Source organism: Asterias rubens, chromosome 11, assembly GCF_902459465.1.
Source record: "Asterias rubens chromosome 11, eAstRub1.3, whole genome shotgun sequence".
Classification (NCBI taxonomy): domain Eukaryota; kingdom Metazoa; phylum Echinodermata; class Asteroidea; order Forcipulatida; family Asteriidae; genus Asterias; species Asterias rubens.
The window spans coordinates 2302766-2323091 of NC_047072.1; the positions used below are offsets into that span (position 1 = coordinate 2302766).

The 20326-nt window shown below is 38.7% G+C and overlaps 1 protein-coding gene across 1 annotated transcript; it reads right to left on the minus strand.

Moving 5' to 3' along the window:
* Positions 1 to 1556: 1556 nt before the first annotated feature.
* LOC117296339 (alpha-taxilin-like) lies at positions 1557 to 17581 on the minus strand. Its single transcript, XM_033779210.1, has 12 exons — positions 17476 to 17581; positions 15669 to 15887; positions 15150 to 15253; positions 13636 to 13806; positions 12249 to 12314; positions 11656 to 11784; positions 10730 to 10849; positions 9054 to 9128; positions 7238 to 7330; positions 5916 to 6011; positions 3305 to 3425; positions 1557 to 2970 (listed from the first exon to the last, which is right to left on the minus strand). Exons 2-12 carry the CDS (start codon positions 15871 to 15873, stop codon positions 2744 to 2746), a joined length of 1407 nt encoding a protein of 468 aa, XP_033635101.1. The 5' UTR covers positions 15874 to 15887; positions 17476 to 17581; the 3' UTR covers positions 1557 to 2743.
* Between the last annotated feature and the right edge of the window lie 2745 nt (positions 17582 to 20326).

Consider the following 20326-nt stretch of genomic DNA (forward strand, 5'->3'; position numbering starts at 1 on the left):
GACATGAGACTGGATAAATGCGATTGGACAACATTAATAAATTGTCAGCATAATGCTGAGTGCATGTCATGTGTGCACTGACATAACAATTTTTATTATTTCATTATAATACAAAACTTTCCTTTTCATCAAAAAATTGAATTTCTTATTTCTTTACTACGTTGGCTTCTAAATATCTCACTGTACACAATTCCAGAAGATTCTGGTGGAAACTTAGTTGTCTTGTAGTTCTTGATAATATTAATAATTGTCAACAACCATTGTTAAAGACACTGAACACTTTTGGTAATTGTAAAAGACCAGTCTTCTCACTTGGTGTATCTCAACATATGTACAAAAAAACAAACCTGTGAAAATTTTAACTCAATCGATCGTCGAAGTTGCAAGATAATAATGGAAGAAAAAAAACACCCTTGTCACAAAAAGTTGTGTGCTTTCAGATGCTTGATTTTGAGACCTCAAAATCTAATGTGGAGGTCTTGAAATCAAATATTTTTGTGGAAAATTATTTTTTTCTCGAGAACTACGTTACTTCAGAGGGGCCGTTTCTCACAATGTTTTATACTATCAACAGCTCTCCATTGATCATTAACAAGTAAGTTTTTATGCTAACAACTATTTTAAGTGTTAACCAATAGTATCCAATGTCTTAAAGGGAAGATATACCTTTGGTTTTTTGGAACCTTTCAGTTGTTTTAATTCTATATAAATGTCAACAAAATACAGTAAAACTAACCTGTAAAAATTTCACCTTTTTAAGATATCGCCAAAAAAAAAACACCGAAGCGATTATGTCCACACTCAACTCAATATGAGAGACACAAGTGCCAACAACGCTTCTCAGATTCAAATTTTTGGGAAAATAAATTTCTATAATTTTTCATAACCACATTACTTCAAAGTGAAATGATTCTCAGACGTCAAACTTTTTTTGTACCTAATTCAGAATTTAAATTTGGTGCGACTCTGGGGCACCTGTCTGAAACAAGCGTTATATTACTGAAAGCTGCTGAACTTCTAGCCAAGTAAGTTTGTATTGCGACGAATTTTAAAGACACTGGACACTATTGGTAATAGACCCTTCCCATGAAATATGTAAATTGCACATAGCGCGTGCGCACTAACGTTTTGGTTGGCAAAATGAGGGAACTTCGCGCCGTTTTGTACACGGCGATGGGTGCAAGACGCAGACGTGATTGCGCGTCTGCTTAGTGCACAACTCTATGGTGTTTGCCATCCAACAGGGTCTGTACGCATGCGTGAATGTAATTAGCATATTTCATGGGAAGGGTCCATTGTCAAAGACCAGTCTTCTCAACATGACTCTCAACATTTGAGCTCAATTGGTCGTCGAAGTTGTGAAATAATAATGAAAGAAAAAAACACCCTTGTCACACGAAGTTGTGTGCTTTTAGATGGTTGATTTCGAGACCTCAAGTTCTAAATCTGAGGTCTCGAAATCAAATTCGTGGAAAATTGCTTCTTTCTCAAAAACTATGTCACTTCAGAGGGAGCCGTTTCTCACAATGTTTTATACTATCAACTTCTCCCCATTACTCGTCACGAAGTAAGGTTTTATGATGATAATTATTTTGAGTAAATACCAAGTGTCCATCCACTGCCTTTAATTTCACCGACCACTTACAAACACACAGCGTATGCGAAAGACATCAAAACATGACATGTACATTTGGCAATGATTTCCTACTTGAAAAAACTTCGACCATGGGTCCCACCTAGCGCCCCCCCCCCTTTCCCACACACACCCTGCACTCTTCTTTTTAAAAATCTAACAAATGCTACATCTCACAGTCTTGTCACACCAGGTAACTTTTATAGGCAATAGGAAAGCAACCAACTGAACAGCCCGCAAACAGAACATTTTGGTATTAATACCGAGCGACAATTTTCTTACAGTGTCTTACCAAGCCACCGTGAACGTTCACTGAACAAGTTAAAGGTACATGTAGGCTTAGAACTTGTTTTGGGGTTTTTTCATCATCAACTGTTTTGTCAAGAAAGATACAATAAAAGTCACCTGTGAAAGTTTCAGTTGAAAACATTGCTAACTAATTGAGAAAACAGCCAAAAACTGTAAGGTATTTTCACTGACAACATCGAATCTATCCATGTTTTGGAAAGTGGCACTGAGTAATGAAGTAAATGCATCTCTGGCCAAATAAAAACATCAGCAGTGATTTCTAATTAATAGCGGCAGGTTTCAGACAAACTAATTTTGAAGATACTGACGACCATTACAAGCTTGCGACCATGTATAAACAAGTAGGCTTTCGCATAAAAGCTATCTGATTTCCTTTGGGGTCATCAGTACCCAAGTTTGACCCTACCTTAAGCGAGAATGGAAATTTTCCTTGTTGGATGTTGCTTAGATCTATTTACCTGTATAAATCACCTAGCGTTACACAGCCCTGGAGCTCAAGAACCTTGTCACAAAAGACAATTTCAAGCAACCAGTTCCAGGCAATCGCCAAGACGAAACAAATATCGCAACAAATTAAAAAGACAATCGGTTCATTATTTTTCCTGAGAGATTTTGTCTAAGAAAAAAACAAACAAAAACGATCTTGTGCAGCAAAATCATTTCTCTTGTATTCAGTGAAGTTGGTTGCCTCCAAGTTGCCCTGTAAAAAAATACCTTTAAAAACAAGGCTCTTACTAAGCATAACAAAGCAAATCTAGTTAATTATTGCTAGAGCTACTAATTATTCACGGAACCCAGGGCTCATTTTCCACTGGATGCCTCTTCGCTCCCTTGACCACTTTCTGACTGGATACACTGATTCTCCTGATGAGTGGCGCCGGCAGACTCAGAGTTTGACGGAGGTGCTGCGGAGTTTCTGGCAGGATCCTGCACTGCTGCTGTCTCCTGTTGACTTGATGATACGTTCCTATCTTGTGCCTTGGAGTTGGTGACAGCGACATCAGACGATACTCCTTCGGTTTCGTTTGCTGTGGAAAAAAATGCACATCATTATTACAGGCATGATGTGAGTGGAACCGTTAAAAAGTATACAAACAAACAAATTATTTGTGTATTAAATATAAAAGCTAAAACTCAATTAACGTGAGTATTTTTAATGTTAAAATTTCTTCGTAGATATAATTTAAAACAATCATTTGATTACAGACAAAAAATAAGTTCTTTGTTAGACACGCTTTTTCCTAATTTTTATATTATTGCTCTAGCTTTTTTCTGGTGTGAAACAAGCGATCAATAAATAAGAATCCCCCAGGATAAAAAAAAATGAATAAATAAAATGTTCATCTTCTCCATGACACCCACCTGCGACTGTCCTTTCTTTGTCTAGTAGAGCGTTGCGTTCACCCTGTAATGCACGACACAGCTTCTCTAAACGAACTACTTTACTACGACTCTCTGTAGCCTCCCGCTCATGGTGCGTTTTCTGAAAAAAATAACAGAACAACCATTTATCTTGAATTCATCACAAAAAAAGGGATGACATGAGAGATTCTTAAGACGAATGTCGTGTTAATTCGCAAACATTTTCATGAGTTGCCCACAACCGAAAATCTAAATCGTACAATCCCTTTTCTTTAACGTATTATCCTGTTATTTCCATTTCTAGACCTACTATCAGTACTATTATTATTTATTCTGCCTAGGTTTAATGCAAAATAGTATACAAATATTGACTGCTTCGAGTGGCATAGTAAAACTTGTCACTCGAGGTGATCCCCGGAGCAGACTATCCCTCGGCGAAACTATGCCACGAGACAACGCAGTCAATATTTGTTTTATAACACCCCTTCCTTTGATTCTATCTGTATACTTTAATAAAAATTAATTCACACAACACCTTTATTCATCATTCAACACTGCGTTCATGTGATCCACTATCTCCAACGTTGTGTTGCGTACAGAACAGTACTGTTGAACAATTCTTTCGACGTATTTTATGCTGCCTTTTAGTGTTCTTTGAATGTGCCGAGTCTATCAAATCTCGTAATTCATCTTCAGTAAGTAAAACAAATTGCGGACGGGGCTCATTGTCCTCCATTTTCCTGGTAGAATCGTCAAAAAACTTTATGTATGTCGCGCACAATCAATCGTCAAACAAGAACTGTAAAATCTTCTGTTGAAACACAGAGTTTTGACAAAATAAGAGGGTACCAGACTACTGCTGTTGCGTTCGTTCTCTGGATGCTGATAATTACCCTCGCCTCCAGGTCGGGTAATTATCGCATCCAGACTGCAACCGGTATTAAACAGAGTGTTTAAAACCAGCCAAGCACATATTTATTCCCTAAATAATAATAATAGTAATAATGAAGACATTTGTAAAGGGCCTAACTAATGCCAAAGCCTCTAAGCTCATAAAGAGAACAATAAAATATACAATGAGTGAAAGATACAATACAAGTAACATGCAGATTACAAATAAGCAGCTTCAAAATAAATTTTGAACAGAGATTTAAAACAGTGTATAGAACAACTGGTGAATAAGCACAGGAAGACTACTCCAAAGAAATAGTGTGGGGTAAGAAAATGATCTGTGGCAATACAAAAAATGGAAAAAGCTCTTGTGGTTGAAAGCAAAGATATTTTTAAAAGGATTTGTTTTTCCCCCCACTGTGCACATTATATACATAATTATAGTCTCACTCTTCCTTACCTGTTCAGCCATGATAAGGAGTGACTTGTTGGTGTTTTCCCATCACACACGCCATATGCTAGTCTCGCACTCAAGCCTTTTTATGTATTTTACTTACCTGTTCAGCCATGATAAGGAGTGACTTGTTGGTGTTTTCCCATCGTGCACGCCATATGCTAGTCTCACACTCAAGCCTTTTTATGTATTTTACTTACCTGTTCAGCCATGATAAGGAGTGACTTGTTGGTGTTTTCCCATCGTGCACGCCATATGCTAGTCTCACACTCAAGCCTTTTTATGTATTTTACTTACCTGTTCAGCCATGATAAGGAGTGACTTGTTGGTGTTTTCCCATCACACACGCCATATGCTAGTCTCGCACTCAAGCCTTTTTATGTATTTTACTTACCTGTTCAGCCATGATAAGGAGTGACTTGTTGGTGTTTTCCCATCGTGCACGCCATATGCTAGTCTCACACTCAAGCCTTTTTATGTATTTTACTTACCTGTTCAGCCATGATAAGGAGTGACTTGTTGGTGTTTTCCCATCACACACGCCATATGCTAGTCTCGCTCTCAAGCCTTTTTATGTATTTTACTTACCTGTTCAGCCATGATAAGGAGTGACTTGTTGGTGTTTTCCCATCGTGCACGCCATATGCTAGTCTCACACTCAAGCCTTTTTATGTATTTTACTTACCTGTTCAGCCATGATAAGGAGTGACTTGTTGGTGTTTTCCCATCGTGCACGCCATATGCTAGTCTCACACTCAAGCCTTTTTATGTATTTTACTTACCTGTTCAGCCATGATAAGGAGTGACTTGTTGGTGTTTTCCCATCACACACGCCATATGCTAGTCTCGCTCTCAAGCCTTTTTATGTATTTTACTTACCTGTTCAGCCATGATAAGGAGTGACTTGTTGGTGTTTTCCCATCATACACGCCATATGCTAGTCTCGCTCTCAAGCCTTTTTATGTATTTTACTTACCTGTTCAGCCATGATAAGGAGTGACTTGTTGGCGTTTTCCCATTGACATGCCACATGTTAGTCGTGCTCTCAAGCCTGATTATATATTTTACTTACCTGTTCAGCCATGATAAGGAGTGACTTGTTGGTGTTTTCCCATCGTGCACACCATATGCTAGTCTCACTCTCAAGCCTGATTATGTATTTTCTTTACCTGTTCTGCCATGATAAGGAGTGACTTGTTGGTGTTTTCCCATCGTGCACACCATATGCTAGTCTTACTCTCAAGCCTGATTTTATATTTTACTTACCTGTTCTGCCATGATAAGGAGTGACTTGTTGGTGTTTTCCCACCGTACACGCCACATGTTAGTCTCGCTCTCAAGCTTCTTTATCTTCTTTGTCATCTGAAATAAATTAAAATTAATACAAGAATAAGCACTTGTTAAGCGCCAGTATCGATCACGGTGCATTATTAGATCACTGGACACGTTTTATAATTGTCAAAGACCAATTATCTCACTAGCTGTATCCCCATTTTTCTTCAAATACGCGCTAATCCTCCAATCATATTTGCAGAATGGAGTGGTGATAAAAACCTATATTGCACGGCTAATATCACTACCTGCGTCTTGTGTGTTCTATGTCAGGCGCCAAGTTGGCTTGAAGGTAAATACGTTATCACACGCGCTCGTGGAAATACAGAAAATATAGCGTCGGCCTCGTTGGATATGGGATGCAGAAGCGCTATATTTTTCCATATTCCACTTGTTGTGTGATAACTTATAATGTGCATAAAATAACAAATCTGTGAAAACGTTGACTCAATTGATCATCGAAACTTAAGGCATGGAGTCTTTTAATATTTGAGTGAGAAGTTGCAAGAGAATAACGAAAGTGAAATACACCCCTGTTGCACAAATTTGTGTGCTTTCAATGCCCAATGAAAGGCTTCAGGCCTGAAGTCGTTTAATATTTGAGTGAGAATTTACCTCTCTCAAAAATCTACGTTACTTCAGAGGGAGCCGTTTCTCACAATGTTTTATACTATCAACAGCTCTATATTGCTCGTTACCAAGTTAGTTTTTATGCAAACAATTATTTTTTAGTAATCACTAATAGACCTTATCGCAAATACCAATGCGCAAGCGCAGACTGTTGAATGAGGTGCATTGTGGGATAGATATGGATCAAATTTTGATACCAGCAAGACCACAATGCACCTAATTCCAAGCTTTACGTGCGCGCCCCGGTATTTGCGATAAGGTCTATAGTGTCCAGTGCATTTAAACAGTAAAAACAATTTAACAGAATAACAAGTACTGAAAAAACGAGTTTCAAGTGACGATTTGAAAGTTGACAAGAAATTCAAGATGGCGCAATTGTTGAGGAAGATGTTAGAGATATATGAGCTAAATGCAGTTATTGCCAGAAGGATGTTTTCAAAACTGTAGGGCAAGTTTGGAGGAAGGACGATGAATGTTTCTACTTAGTGGTTTATCTTCGATTTTTAAGAGCCCTACATAACTTGCCATTTGGGATATTCTGAATGGTTTATCTCAATGATTGTTGCAAATTTATTCTGAACTACTTATTTAATAATAGGTGACAGAAAATACAGAGAACTACTTACTTTATCCATTTCTTGCTTGAATGTTTGAAACACCTCATTACTCTTTGTCAGTGTGCTCTGAAATTCCTCAAACTTCTCTGTGTATACTGTTAGCTATTAAGAAAAAACAACAACAACAAACCCTGATTCATAAATACCTCAGACAGTTTTGCTATTCCTATTAGTGGAGAGCGCGTCACGTGGGTGTGTATAAACCTTTGTTTATGACCGGTAAAAAGTGTTAATTCATGGGCGTGACACGCGACCTTGCACCTGTTCTTATAAGACAGTTTCTTCATGCCTATTGGTCGAGAGCAACAGCTGAAACAGTTGTGCCACATCACGCGATACGCGCACAGCATTCCCTTATAAGGAGTTGTTTACCCGAGGGCGGCGGAGGGCTTTACCATTTCATAGCTGGAGGGGTGTTGTGTTGAAAGAAATCATTTAACAATTATAATTTTTGCATTTATTTTACTTTTTGACCCAAAAGTGATGATGTTTTTGACCCAAAAAGGTTTTTACAAATGGGAATCAAAGTGTGTTGAATCGGTTTTCAACTAGTGGTTTAAACCCGCCGATGCCTGGTTCTTTATAATTTACCTCGACTTCGTCTCTGTAAAATTATCAAGAACCAGGCCTCGTTGGGATTAAACCACTAGTTGAAAACCTCTTCACCACACATTGATTCCCTTATTATGAACAACTTTGTGGTGACCTATTCAAGTCAGGCATGTGACTTGGAAGTGAAAAACAACCCCATCCACAGCATATTAAAGGGTCTATGTACTTTTTCTAACACAAAACACAATGTCCACAGATTTAAATTTAAGTTGCACAGTTTGAAGATAATGATAGTAGAAAGCTTACCTTGAAGTGCTGTAGTTATTAAGCAATGAATAAAACAAGGTCACAAAAATATTGTTTGTCTCAAAACGTAATAACCAGTTAAGCTATGACTATGGTATAATACCACAACGGGTTAATACGTTTTTACTTGCTGAAATAATTTTCGTCTCACTGAGACAAAAATTATTTTGTGACTTGTTTTACTAATTTCTTAAAAGCTACAGCACCTCAGTAAGTAATAAACATTTGAAGGGAAGCTTTCTACTATCAATAGCTTCAAACCGTGTAAGTTTAATGTAAATTTGTGGACATTTAGAAAAAGTACCCGAATTCTTTATTAATAACAAAGTCTTATATAGCGCATTTCACGATAACACTCTCAATGCGCTTTATATTAGTGCCCTGGTCATTGAGCCAATATCATTCCTGTAATCTTTCTCAGCGGCCTGGGCTTATGTGGCGTTCCAAAGGCTTTTTCATTCACAATATCAAGCTCTACCCTCTGAGGTACCCATTTATACTCCTGGGTGAAGAGAAGCAATTATAGTAAAGTGCACTCCGATGACTTAACCACAAGAACTTGAATTTGATGCTCTTAACCACTCGGCCATGACATGCTTTTTCTATTATTCCAAAGCACCCGGTCTGAAGGCAATGTATCCCTTTAACCACCAGAAATCTGCGATCTTCAAATAAGTTCCTGCTGACTCCCCCTGTTATCAAAACCAAGTCATACGGTTCCCGCTCTTTCCAATATGCATCAGTTCAGTTATGGAACAGTCTTCCAGAGGTTGTCAAACAGGCTGAGACATCAGAACAATTCAAAACCCGGTTAAACCCTGTTTACTTTTTGCAATAATTGTTGATTTCCTTTTACAGCGCATAGGGACCTCACGGTGATATGCGCTATATAAGAATGGTTTTATTATTATTATTATAACCAGTGGATTACAGAGCTTTTAGGTTTTGAATTGAAACAGTAACCAACCTGTGTTTTAAGTTGAGATTCTTGCTTGGTGAGCAGTTCACACTTCCTCTGACTATCAGTCGCATCAGCCAACAACTATTATACAAAAAATACAAAAATTACAAACATACACACATAAAGGTAAGTTAATCCTTTAAAGACACTGGACACTATTGGTAACTGCCAAAGACTAGTCTTCACAGTTGGTGTATCTCAACATATGCATAAAATAACATGTGAAAATTTGAGCTCAATCGGTCGTCAAAGTTGCAAGATATTAATGAAAGAAAAAACACCCTTGTCGCACGAAGTTGTGTGCTTTCAGATGCTTGATTTTGAGACCACAAATTCTAAATCTGAGGTCTTGAAATCAAATTAAGCTTGGGCGGTTCCTTCGGTTACCTGGTTCTACCCGGTTCTAAATTGAAAACCGGACCGGCGGTTCCACTCTTCTGTGGAACCGGGTACCCGCTTTTGTCGGTTCCGATTTCAAAAGACCGAGTCCCAATTATAAAATACTCTGTGGAGCCGATCCTGGGACGAACCGGCTCCAGAAATTGAGGCTTGATGGTGAAAACGGTGACCGCAGATACACTGTGCAAAGGCTTCAAGCCGACATGAGCATCAACTATCACATGTGAGCTCCGGACCGATGTCTGATTAACTTGGTTATTTTCAGTTAAAATAGATCGGCTCAATTGTGTGTGTGTGAGCTCGGGACGGGCGGCTTATGTTTTATATAGAGTGGAACCGGGCATGTCTCAGAACCAAGCTTTTTTTTGGAACCGGAACCGAGCCCCAAATTTCTGGAACCGCCCTAAGCTTAAATCAAATTCGTGGAAAATTACTTCTTTCTCGAAAACTACGTCACTTCAGAGGGAGCTGTTTCTCACAATGTTTTATAAGGATTCAAATTTGTATTTCAAGTATCAAGTAATTAACCGGTCGGACCTTGTGGTTTATTACTTGCGGGTTATTAGTTGGCGTGTTTTCATCTGTTTCCACTTTGACTGCTTCTGTTAAACCAGTTTACCTTTTTGTGTGTGTTGTAATCTCATTTAACTTTCAAGAAAGACTCTGCTGGGGCAAAACATTAGATCACCAACTGTCAGTAAGTCTCCGCATCAGGACAGTTTTTGTTATAGCGCCCTCCCTTGAATCAGAGTCTCCAATGTTTCCATGATCATACCAATCGCCTTTTTTAGTCCAAGTCCAAATCCAAACTAATCACGTAAATTCCTCAAATAATTAGAAAGTATACAGATAATCCAATCATCGAATCACTTCTATTAATCACCAAAGTCCCGTGCGTGCATCTTAACCGTGAGTATTGTTTTTATTATTGCAAAGGGTGATTATAAGGGAAGTTGGTTTTCCATGTAATTCACGTTTCGATTTGTTTACATCTACATTGTTGCCATGCATATACATGTACATGTAGGCCCATATCATAGCGTATAATTTATAATGATTACTGTTACCAGCCCAATATGTATAATTGATTGGGGTTAATTTCTTCTTCCTCTAAAAAACCACGGGTATATGATCACCAATAAACCACTTCAATCAAAGTTCAAGTCAGACCAACTTTTTGGGGGCAATTATACCATATGTAGAACCTTTTGGTTGGTAGTGATTTGCAACAGCTTCTATTTCCTCAAATAATATTCTGCAGCATCCAATATACTTCTACTTACCAGAGCTTTCTCTCTTTGGTTTCTTTCTTTCTCCTCCAGCATTGCGATATTTGCCTGCTGTATCTTGGCATCAAACAGCTGCGACTCCAGTTCCTTGTGCTTAAACAACTTCTCGATGTGCTGTCAAGAAAATAAACACAACAAAACTTGATTCAATACCGACCAGCAAATCACAATGGACCGTTCCGGCTTTCCACTAAGCTCCGCCCACTGCTCATGTGAGCAAGACACGTGTACAAGCACTCCCAATGACATTCTGCACGAATCTGCCGCGCATGCCAAATATACGCCAATTGCTGTGATTGGTCAAATGGGTGAACGCGCACAGCTTGATTGACAGGCCGGATCGGTCCATAGAGTGCCCCCTCCAGAGTTTTTTCCCGAAAAGACCAGTTTTTGTCAACACACAACTTCTGCTACTCTGCAAAGTCTCTGGACTGCTCTCCTAATTATCTAGACTGTGAGTAAACTGTGTGCTGCAGGCCTGTTTGATTCGCTTTTGAAAGGGCAAGGGCACCAAGGCATTTTCTCCTTGGGAAAAGGCACCCTATGGGGAAATTGTAAATTTGTACTGGAGCATTTCAAGGGCACCAATGCAGTGACCAGGGGGCAGGGAGGCAATCGCCTTCATTGCCTCAGTGAAGTATCAGACCTGGTGTGGTCTAAAACATTGTCATCCCAATCCCAACTGGCATAGACCTTTATCACACTGTCACCATCTTGGTCATGTTCCTCGTTTCCAATACAATAATGAATGCCAACATTCATTGTCCAAACATGGCACCAGACTACTATTTTGTCCAGCCTCAATTTGGTCACAATGAGTTGGAATGGAGTAAAATCAAGATGGCCACACAGTGATAAAGGTCTATATAGGCATGACTGTTTAATGTTTGCACTACTTTCTGTGTAGTAATTTGACCAACCTCTTCTCTTCGTTCGTATTGTTCCACGAGACTCTTCAGCTTGGTTGCTAGCTCCAGGTTTTCTTCTTTCAGTTTGAGGTTGCGGGTGTGGTTATCCTGCATCTGGGCTGTGATCTCATTGATAGTTTGCTGTCAGGAAACAAAAATAAACATTGGGATGAAAAAATCAAAGATAAATTTAGACTTAAACCTGCAACCTCTGGGTTATTAAAGGTATTGGACACTATTGGTTATTACTCAAAATAATTATTAGCATAAAACCTTTCTTGGCAGCGAGTAATGGAGAGCTGTTGATATAAAACATTGTGAGAAACGGCTCCCTCTGAAGTAATGTAGTTTTCGAGAAAGAAGTAATTTTCCACGGATTTGATTTCGAGACCTCAGATTTAGAATTTGAGGTCTCAAAATCAAGCATCTGAAAGCACACAAGGGCGTTTTTTTCTTTCATTATTATCTCGCAACTTTGACAACCGATTAAGCTAAAATTTTCTCAGGTTTGTTAAAGTTTGATGTACATGTAAGATTCATCTTAAGTTTATACCATACTACCTTTTGAAAATACACTAAAAAACAATTTATAAAAAACTACTCACCTGAAACTTGGCCGAGACCTCCTTCCTTTTTTCCTCCTCTTCTTTAGTTCTCTGCAAACTCTCTTCCTGTTTAAGTAACAAAAGTCAAGAAACTTCTAACAACATCCTAAGTTCCTCAAACAGAAATTCTTTCATTATGGATCATTTTTTTTATAAAGTGGATAGGTTCAACATTTGTGTGAATACAGTGACAGTTTTTTTATGATTTCTCAGCAAGTAGTAGATGCTGTTATTAGCTGAATTTTTCTCAAGTGATTATACTTGTATTTATTTGGCTTACGGTAACACCATGTGTGTATCTACTTGCTAGGTAGAGTTTGTTTTTAGGTAACTGTCTTTCTTTCTTCTACTACCGCGGAGAAGATTATCAGATCTTCGAGAGACTTCTCAGTTTTGAAAAGAACTGTCCTGCTTTTTAACTACTACCCAGGCGGAAGGTATAGACAAATTGGCTGAGACTATTACTTTAGCTTATTAGATAGAAATTAACTGCACAACGACAGAGTCAGTTCTTGAATTGGTCCCAACATTTAGACTAGCTTGCTGTAGTCATCATCAGGATATATGCTTTGATAAAAAACAATCTATTACTCCCATCTTTAAAGAAATTTGTCTGAACTTCAGTCTTGAAGGCGCACAGCAATTTTCCTTATGTGGAAATAGTAAGTTTGTATTGGAACCTTGCAGAAGGCACCACTGCAAAAGCACAGGGCACCCCCGCAACAAGCCATTTTGTTGGTCGACACAAAAATACGACACCATGAGGTTTGAGTATGTTTGTCTGTATTTGTACCCAAACCAAACAGTGCACTCCTACACACTGTCCTATAGTGTTTACTCAGTGTTGTAGCAAGACCAATTTTAGTGGTGGTCTCTAAATCCAATTTAGACCACCAAGGGCAAGCGGTTCGACAACATTATTATGTTTAGATATGGGGCTATCATTGCGTGCAATTTTGGGGAAATCTGTGCATCTATTGCATCGTTGCGGTACCCGCTGCCAAAACATAGGATTCGAATGGCCTCTAGCTACCGGGCAACCTCGGTAGTCTAGTAGTTGGTAAGACACTGCTCTAGAATTGCAAGGGTGGTGGGTTCGAATCCCACCCGAGAAACATGCCTGTGATATTTTTTTCACAGGACTCGGGGAAGTACTGAGTATACGGTGCTCACAAACATCGCATATGGGTAAATACCAAAATGAATATTCTTTATCCCCGATGCAAATTTAACATATATTTAATCTTTGCTGGGCAGCACAGTGTATTGTTCTCAGAGGGCTCGGCAAATTTGTTTAGTTCTGGGCGAGCCCGCCCGACACCATTGTGTCTACCATCCAATAATTGTTGTGGGTAATGTGGGCTATTCGGAAAATAAATGGCTTTACCTTGATTGACTTGTTATGGCGCTGGAGCTCTCTGCACAAGCTCTCCAGTTTGCTCTTAGCCAGCAGCGCTCTGCCGTGTTCACTCTGAAGCTGATCTCGTTCCCTCTGTAACAACGCTTGATGCTTCTGCTGTACCTTGGAATCCCTCTGGAGGGTTTTATGCTCTACCATCTACGAACATCAACAAAATAATATCCACTGTGGTTTTACTACTACTAAACATTATAAATAGTTCTAAAATACAGACATGATACTTGTTCCTTGGAAAATTTTGTTTTGAGGGGGTTGAACAAAGAATTTACAAGAGTGGGATTTGAACCAACAACCTCCGGATTAACATGCCGGTGCTCTCCCAACTGACATGACTGAGCTATCTAGCCCTACATGTATATTGGCAGTGTCCTTATTTTGTCAATATCTTTGTTCGGGGGTGCCAGTCAGAAGCCATACAACCGTTAACTGCGGTGTAGCCAGAGATCACACCCAAATTACGATACAACCTGGGAAGCGGCAGCCAGGGGATCATCTTAAGGGGATGCGACTTCTTGTTTCAGATATCAATATAAACCACAAGGGAAACTGACTTTGTAAAAAAAATTAAAAGTAAAAACATTTTATGGGTGGGATTTATGCTCTATGACTGCCATCTTTGAACATCAAGAACCAATGGTTAGCCTTCTAAATGTCTGACCATCCAATCACATCTGATTGTGGTTTTACTACTACTAATAACAATAACTAGTTCTTAATTAACATACATGATACTTGTTACTTGGAAAAAAGTAGGACAATTTATGGGATTTAAGCGTTGTCTACCATCTGCGAACATTACATGTAAAAGCAAAACCAGCAGTTTTGAAGGAAAGAAAACGGTGCCAGCCTTTAGTTCATGTATGAATCCATATAAATGAGTCAACCCTCCAACTGTCTGACCAACATGACCGATCAAATCATCCTCTGTGGGGTTGATTTACTCTGGGTCCGGCTGACCCTTATTTTGGTATTTTATTGTATCTTGTGGTGAATGCATCTACACAGTACACAGTCAACCCTCATTCTGTACAACCATTTCAGATCATCCACTGAGGTTTTAAATGATAGATTAACTATGCCAGCCTACTGTATCATGTGGTGAATGCATCTACACAGTACACAGTCAACCCTCCTACTGTCTGACCATTTCAGATCATCCACTGAGGTTTTGAGTGATAGATAAACTTTGCCAGCCTGCAATATGATATCATGTGGTAAATGCATCTAAACAGTACACAGTCAACCCTCCTACTGTCTGACCATTCAATATATGCCAGCCTACTGTATCATGTGGTGAATGCATCTACACACTACACAGTCAACCCTCCTACTGTCTGACCATTCAATATATGCCAGCCTACTGTATCATGTGGTGAATGCATCTACGCAGTACACTGTCAGGCCTCCTACTGTCTGACCATTCAAATTTATTGTTTTTTTTTTTTTTTTTACTTAGGACAGTTAATTAAAACAATGCTTACCAATTCTGCATATTTCTTACTAAGACAGCCAATCTTTTCTTCCGTGGTTTGAAGCCCGGTGAGATTTTGCAGGACAGCTCGACTGAAGTGATCTGCATCCTTCACTAGTAAAGAAAATCAACCCAAAATATTAAAAATTTACCCACCCAGTTTCCCTTGTGGTTTACTACTTCTCAAAATAACCAACCGCACATAAACTAACAAAGCAATTGCTAATACAAGTATGCTCTGTGCTTTTGCTGTGGTGCCATTTGTAAAGTTCCATTACAACTGGACATTTTTCCTCAAACATGTACATTGCAGAGATGCCCCTAACTGGAGCAAAATTTCCCCCCTTAAGAGGGAGGTTCAAGACCAGCGAATATATTTCTCAGGAAATACTCTGCAATCTAAAATACCCTGTTCCATGTTTGTAAAATCATCAAGGCATAATTCACCAAGCAGTTCCTCTTTCAGCCTCAGTAACTATCTTTTCTCACTAAATAAAAACAGAATACAGGATTATTGTATTCCACAAACCTTTTTTGCTCTTTTTCCCTTCTTTCTTCCCGTCTTTTCCATCCTTCCTTGAACTAGCCGAGCTGTCTGATGGAACTGTGCATTTGGGAAGTATTTCCTTTTCCGGTTTGGCGTTTTCTGTCTGGTCGTTGCTTTCAGGAGCTGCACTCAGACATTTTGGTTTCTCATCTTCATTCACTTCTACGGTTACTGCCTTGTCAGTCATTGTTGCTCTAAGTTCTGCAAGAGGAAACAGGCACTTCATACTCAGAAATTGAAACAGAAAAATTTACTAGAGCAGGAGCCGATCTCACTAAGAGCTACGATTAATCTTAACTGCAAATCAATCGTAGGTGCTTAGTAAAGTGTGATGCCACAATACAAATCACTATGGCAGTACTGACAACTCATCTTACGACGAATGTATCTCTTGACATTCATCGTAAGATGGGAGCACTGACGTCAGTGCTATCGTCAGTAAGCACTGACGTCAGTGCTTTGTGAAATCGAGCCCTGGACTAGAACCTGCAACCTCCGACTTAACATGCTCTCTACTCCCCATGTCATGGCTGGCACAAACAAGGAGCAAGATCGAGTACGCGCAATGATTAACTTTAGGTTGACCATTCGCACTCAAACCCAGGCTGGTCGACCATTGGTTGATTATGTGGTCGACCTTTTGGAACCAGCCTCGAGTCCATTGTTTCTTCACTGGTCCCTACAGCATATTCCATTCTAACATGTGTTAAGCGCAAAGGTTAACCAGGACACTGTACCGAAAATGTGGAAGATTGACTAGACTTCCAAATGAGAGTGAGTGCATCACTGCGCATGTATGTTGCTAGTCAGTAGTCAATCACGGGCCCACTCGAACTTGCTCAAGGTCGTCAGCGTCTACTATACGCCGAACCCTGCAAGATTAGTTTCTTCACCGTATCTTCTGCTCTCCCCGCTGGAGATTCTGAGACTAGCACAAGACAGGATAGAATGGGGAAAGCTTGTGTCCGCCTGCTGGTGTGCAGTCCACTGATGATGATGATGTTCCGCGACCGTACCGTCTCAAGACAATAGCGGTACAAACCTCATTTTTCATATAGTTCTACCTAAGATTATAGGACTCTTTTGTAGGAGTACATTTAATGTAAAACATATGCCCACTACAAAAAAAAAGTGTATGTTGGAAAAAAAAGTATAATAATATTATATCAGGAAAAGTTTCTGTATCATCATCATGCCACCACTTTTCCATTCGATGTGAAATAAATTCTAATTTGATTTACCTCAATGAGATATCCCTTTTTGTAAAAATGACCGTATGGCGCCACCACTTTTTCACTAATTTTTACAAAAAAGGATATCTCATTGAGGTAAATTAGATACTATATTATTTCATATCGAATGAAAAAGTGGTGGCGCCATACGGAAACTTTTCCAGGTTATCCTTAATACTATAGTTAATGACAATGACAATTTGAACTGGGATTGAAATGAATGATTTTGAACTTCTTCTTTCATTTACCTCAGCTGCTCACTCTCCTCTGCAGGGAGGAACATTATTATAAACATCAGCCTTCTTCTGCTTTTAACAACTTAAATTCTAGGCCTATATAGGCTATATATAAATGATTGCAGGGTTTAGTTCAAGTACTTCGTAGTACTATTTTTAGGTAGGTGAGAAATTACCAAGTCATAAAGTCACTGTCATGACTGTGCGTCGTCGGCGGAAAGCCCGCACCAAACTTTAATCCTACGTGTGGACTTCCCCGGCTAGTAAACTGCTCAGATAGTCACATTTAAACCAAACATAATTCTTTAACAAACACCTTACCGATATGGCTCTAGAATACGGAGAATACACACAATTTAGCACAACACACTCGAGCTCCACAAGTCTGCAATTCACAAAAACATGTACGACACATGCAGTCAGCCACAGGCAGACAGGAAAGTGACTTATATTCTTATTCTCAAACGGTCTGTAGCTAATTTCTAAACACCAAGTATCCGATGCAATTATTGCATGCTTCCTAAGTAATTACTAAACTTCACCCAGTCCTTCCAGATCTAGTGTACAACAGTGGGCCGGTGGGGCATACGTGCTATAGCTCTATGTGATGGGCGTGTCAGGTCACCCACAATTAATTTCCATATGCCCCACAAGATAGTTCCCACAAAAAGAAAACAAGAAGAAGAGAAAAAACGAGGACAATTGTTTTTGTATATAATTAAAGTGTAGACCCCACCTGTTTTTATGAAACATGCACGCGTGAAGGGCTATAATTGGCTGGGGGTCCTGCGCAGTGCCTACACGCAAGCACATTGCCATTTTTTTAATAAATATGTGATGCATTTGGACCGAAAATGGCGCAACATGTAACCGAAGAAAACTGGTCCCTCTCTGTCCATGATGGAGGAGTCGCAATAAACTCTACGTGTTTGTGTACATTGTTGGCATAGTATGAACTTAATTTTACGCACAATAAGCACACTTTTATTTATGCGTCTTTGTATCACATCGAGTACATTGTTGGTTCGCAATGGTCATGTGTGGAAAGTAAGGGAGGACTAGGTAAAGTTGAATCTTTTACAAGCAGTGATTATTAGTTCGGATACTTATTCGTGTTTAGCAAGAACGCGCGGTACATGAGCCCATTTAAAAATGCGTCCAATTTGAAACGCATTATAGATTTATTTTAACCTAGTGCAGTAGGGGATATCTGTTTGTTTGCTGCTAACATAACTAGTGAACTAGGTAAAATAAAATTACATCTTAAAACTTTTTGACTTGCGGTCAATCCGCATTCCGTGCATGGTCCAAATGCCCCCGTCCTTTTTTGGATGCGGTTTTGATTTTTGAACACATTATTACCAAGTTTACAAAGAATGACCAAGTTTGGCCACAAAAACTCAGAAAGATACATCAAATTGTCACCAGTATGTTTACATTTAATTACTTTACTTGGGTCGTTAAATAGCACCCCTGCTGGTTTGTGCATGAACCAATTAAGTTCACCGTTTTGAAAAGGACAATACATGAAGATAACCGGTGTGAGTTGCCGAAAGAAAAAGGAAATTTTATTTATTAGCTTGCTCTTTCTCAAACTGTTGTGTATAGTTACTGAACAAATTGAAGAAAAAAAATGCAACAGACATTTAATTCACGCTGACAAAAACTAACATTACTGACTCCTCGTTTTATTTTTCAGACAAAACACGACTCTTTACTTACATATTGATTTTATTAAAATCAACACAAACATCTAAATACAAAATGCTGTATTAATTTGTATTAATCAGAGATTTACAAGCCTCAATGCATTTCAGGAATATTACCTAGTTAATACAAAATGTTATACTTTAAATTTCTATTTTATTATTCAAGAAAATGCAAGAACAACTCAGATCCGGATGACCAGCTCTGCAGCTGCCGTCTAAATAATCAAAGTGATTTCTCTGTGCAAAATTACAAATGAAGATAAATAAATGCAAAATGAATTTACAAAGGGGATTTTTTTTTTTTACCAGCGATGGTTGGGGGGGGGGGGGGGAATTCTTTGTTCAAGACAATTACAAGTATTTTGTTATTAACAAATTTTGTTATCATATTGTAAACATGAATCAAAGACACTGGACACAGTGGTAATTGTCAAAGACCAATGAAAATTTTAGCTCAATCGGTCATCGAAGTTGCAAGATATTAATGAAAGAAAAAAACACCCTTGTCACACCATGGTCACACAAAGTTGTGTGCTTTCAGATGCTTGATTTCGAGACCTCAAATTCTAAATCTGAGGTCTTGAAATCAAATTCGTGGAAAATTAGTTCTTTCTCAAAAACTATGGCACTTCAGAGGGAGCCTTTTCTCACAATGTTTTACATTATCAACCTCTCCCCATTACTCATAATCAAGAAAGGTTTTATGATAATAATCATTTTGAGTACCAATAGTGTCCACTGCCTTTAAGGCAAACTATTTATACACTTTATCAGGATATGACTTCTTTCCCCCTTTCTCTATTAAAATTTATTTAGGGGTCAGTGACACTACCAAGGGCCAGGAATTAAGGGCGAGATACATTTGCAGACTCAAAAATGTTTACAAAGGCCATGTCATCTGTTGCCCTTGGTCTTGGCCTTAGTGTCCCATCAAAAGTCTCCCAGGCTCTTCATCCACCCCCAGCCAGCCTTTATACGCTAAACAACCACCATTGGATTAAGCCAGGCTACAGTCAAGCACTGCACCCACCCCCAGCCAGCCTTTATACGCTAAACAACCACCATTGGATTAAGCCAGGCTACAGTCAAGCACTGAACTAAATTGGCACAATCAATTGTTAACTTCATATTATGAATTATGGGCACTAATCAATTAATTATTATTTACACAGTTAAATAATTTACATCATAAATTATGTATCATACAAAATCCAAAAAAAGAAACAGAAGTTTTAGCTACATGGATTGAAATTTTTGCATAGCAGAAACAAAAATCTAAGGTGTGAGTAAACTACAATAAAAAAGGAATATTAAACTTTGCATAGTGAAAACAAAAAAATTAATGCATAGTATGGCAACTACATTTATGTATTCTTTTGTGACCTTTAAAAAAAAAGGTGTCCATGTTATGTAAAATCCAGGGCTTTCATGGCAGGCAAGACACTACACTGGTCATAAATGTA

Excerpts from the sequence above, each read along its gene's own strand:
- LOC117296339 (XM_033779210.1), bottom strand. The coding sequence starts at position 15,873 with ATGACTGACAAGGCAGTAACCGTAGAAGTGAATGAAGATGAGAAACCA. Across the intron at positions 7,331-9,053 it reads AATCTCAACTTAAAACACAG|CTAACAGTATACACAGAGAA; the intron begins GTTGGTTACTGT and ends TTTTCTTAATAG. Across the intron at positions 6,012-7,237 it reads TCAAGCAAGAAATGGATAAA|ATGACAAAGAAGATAAAGAA; the intron begins GTAAGTAGTTCT and ends AATTTATTTCAG.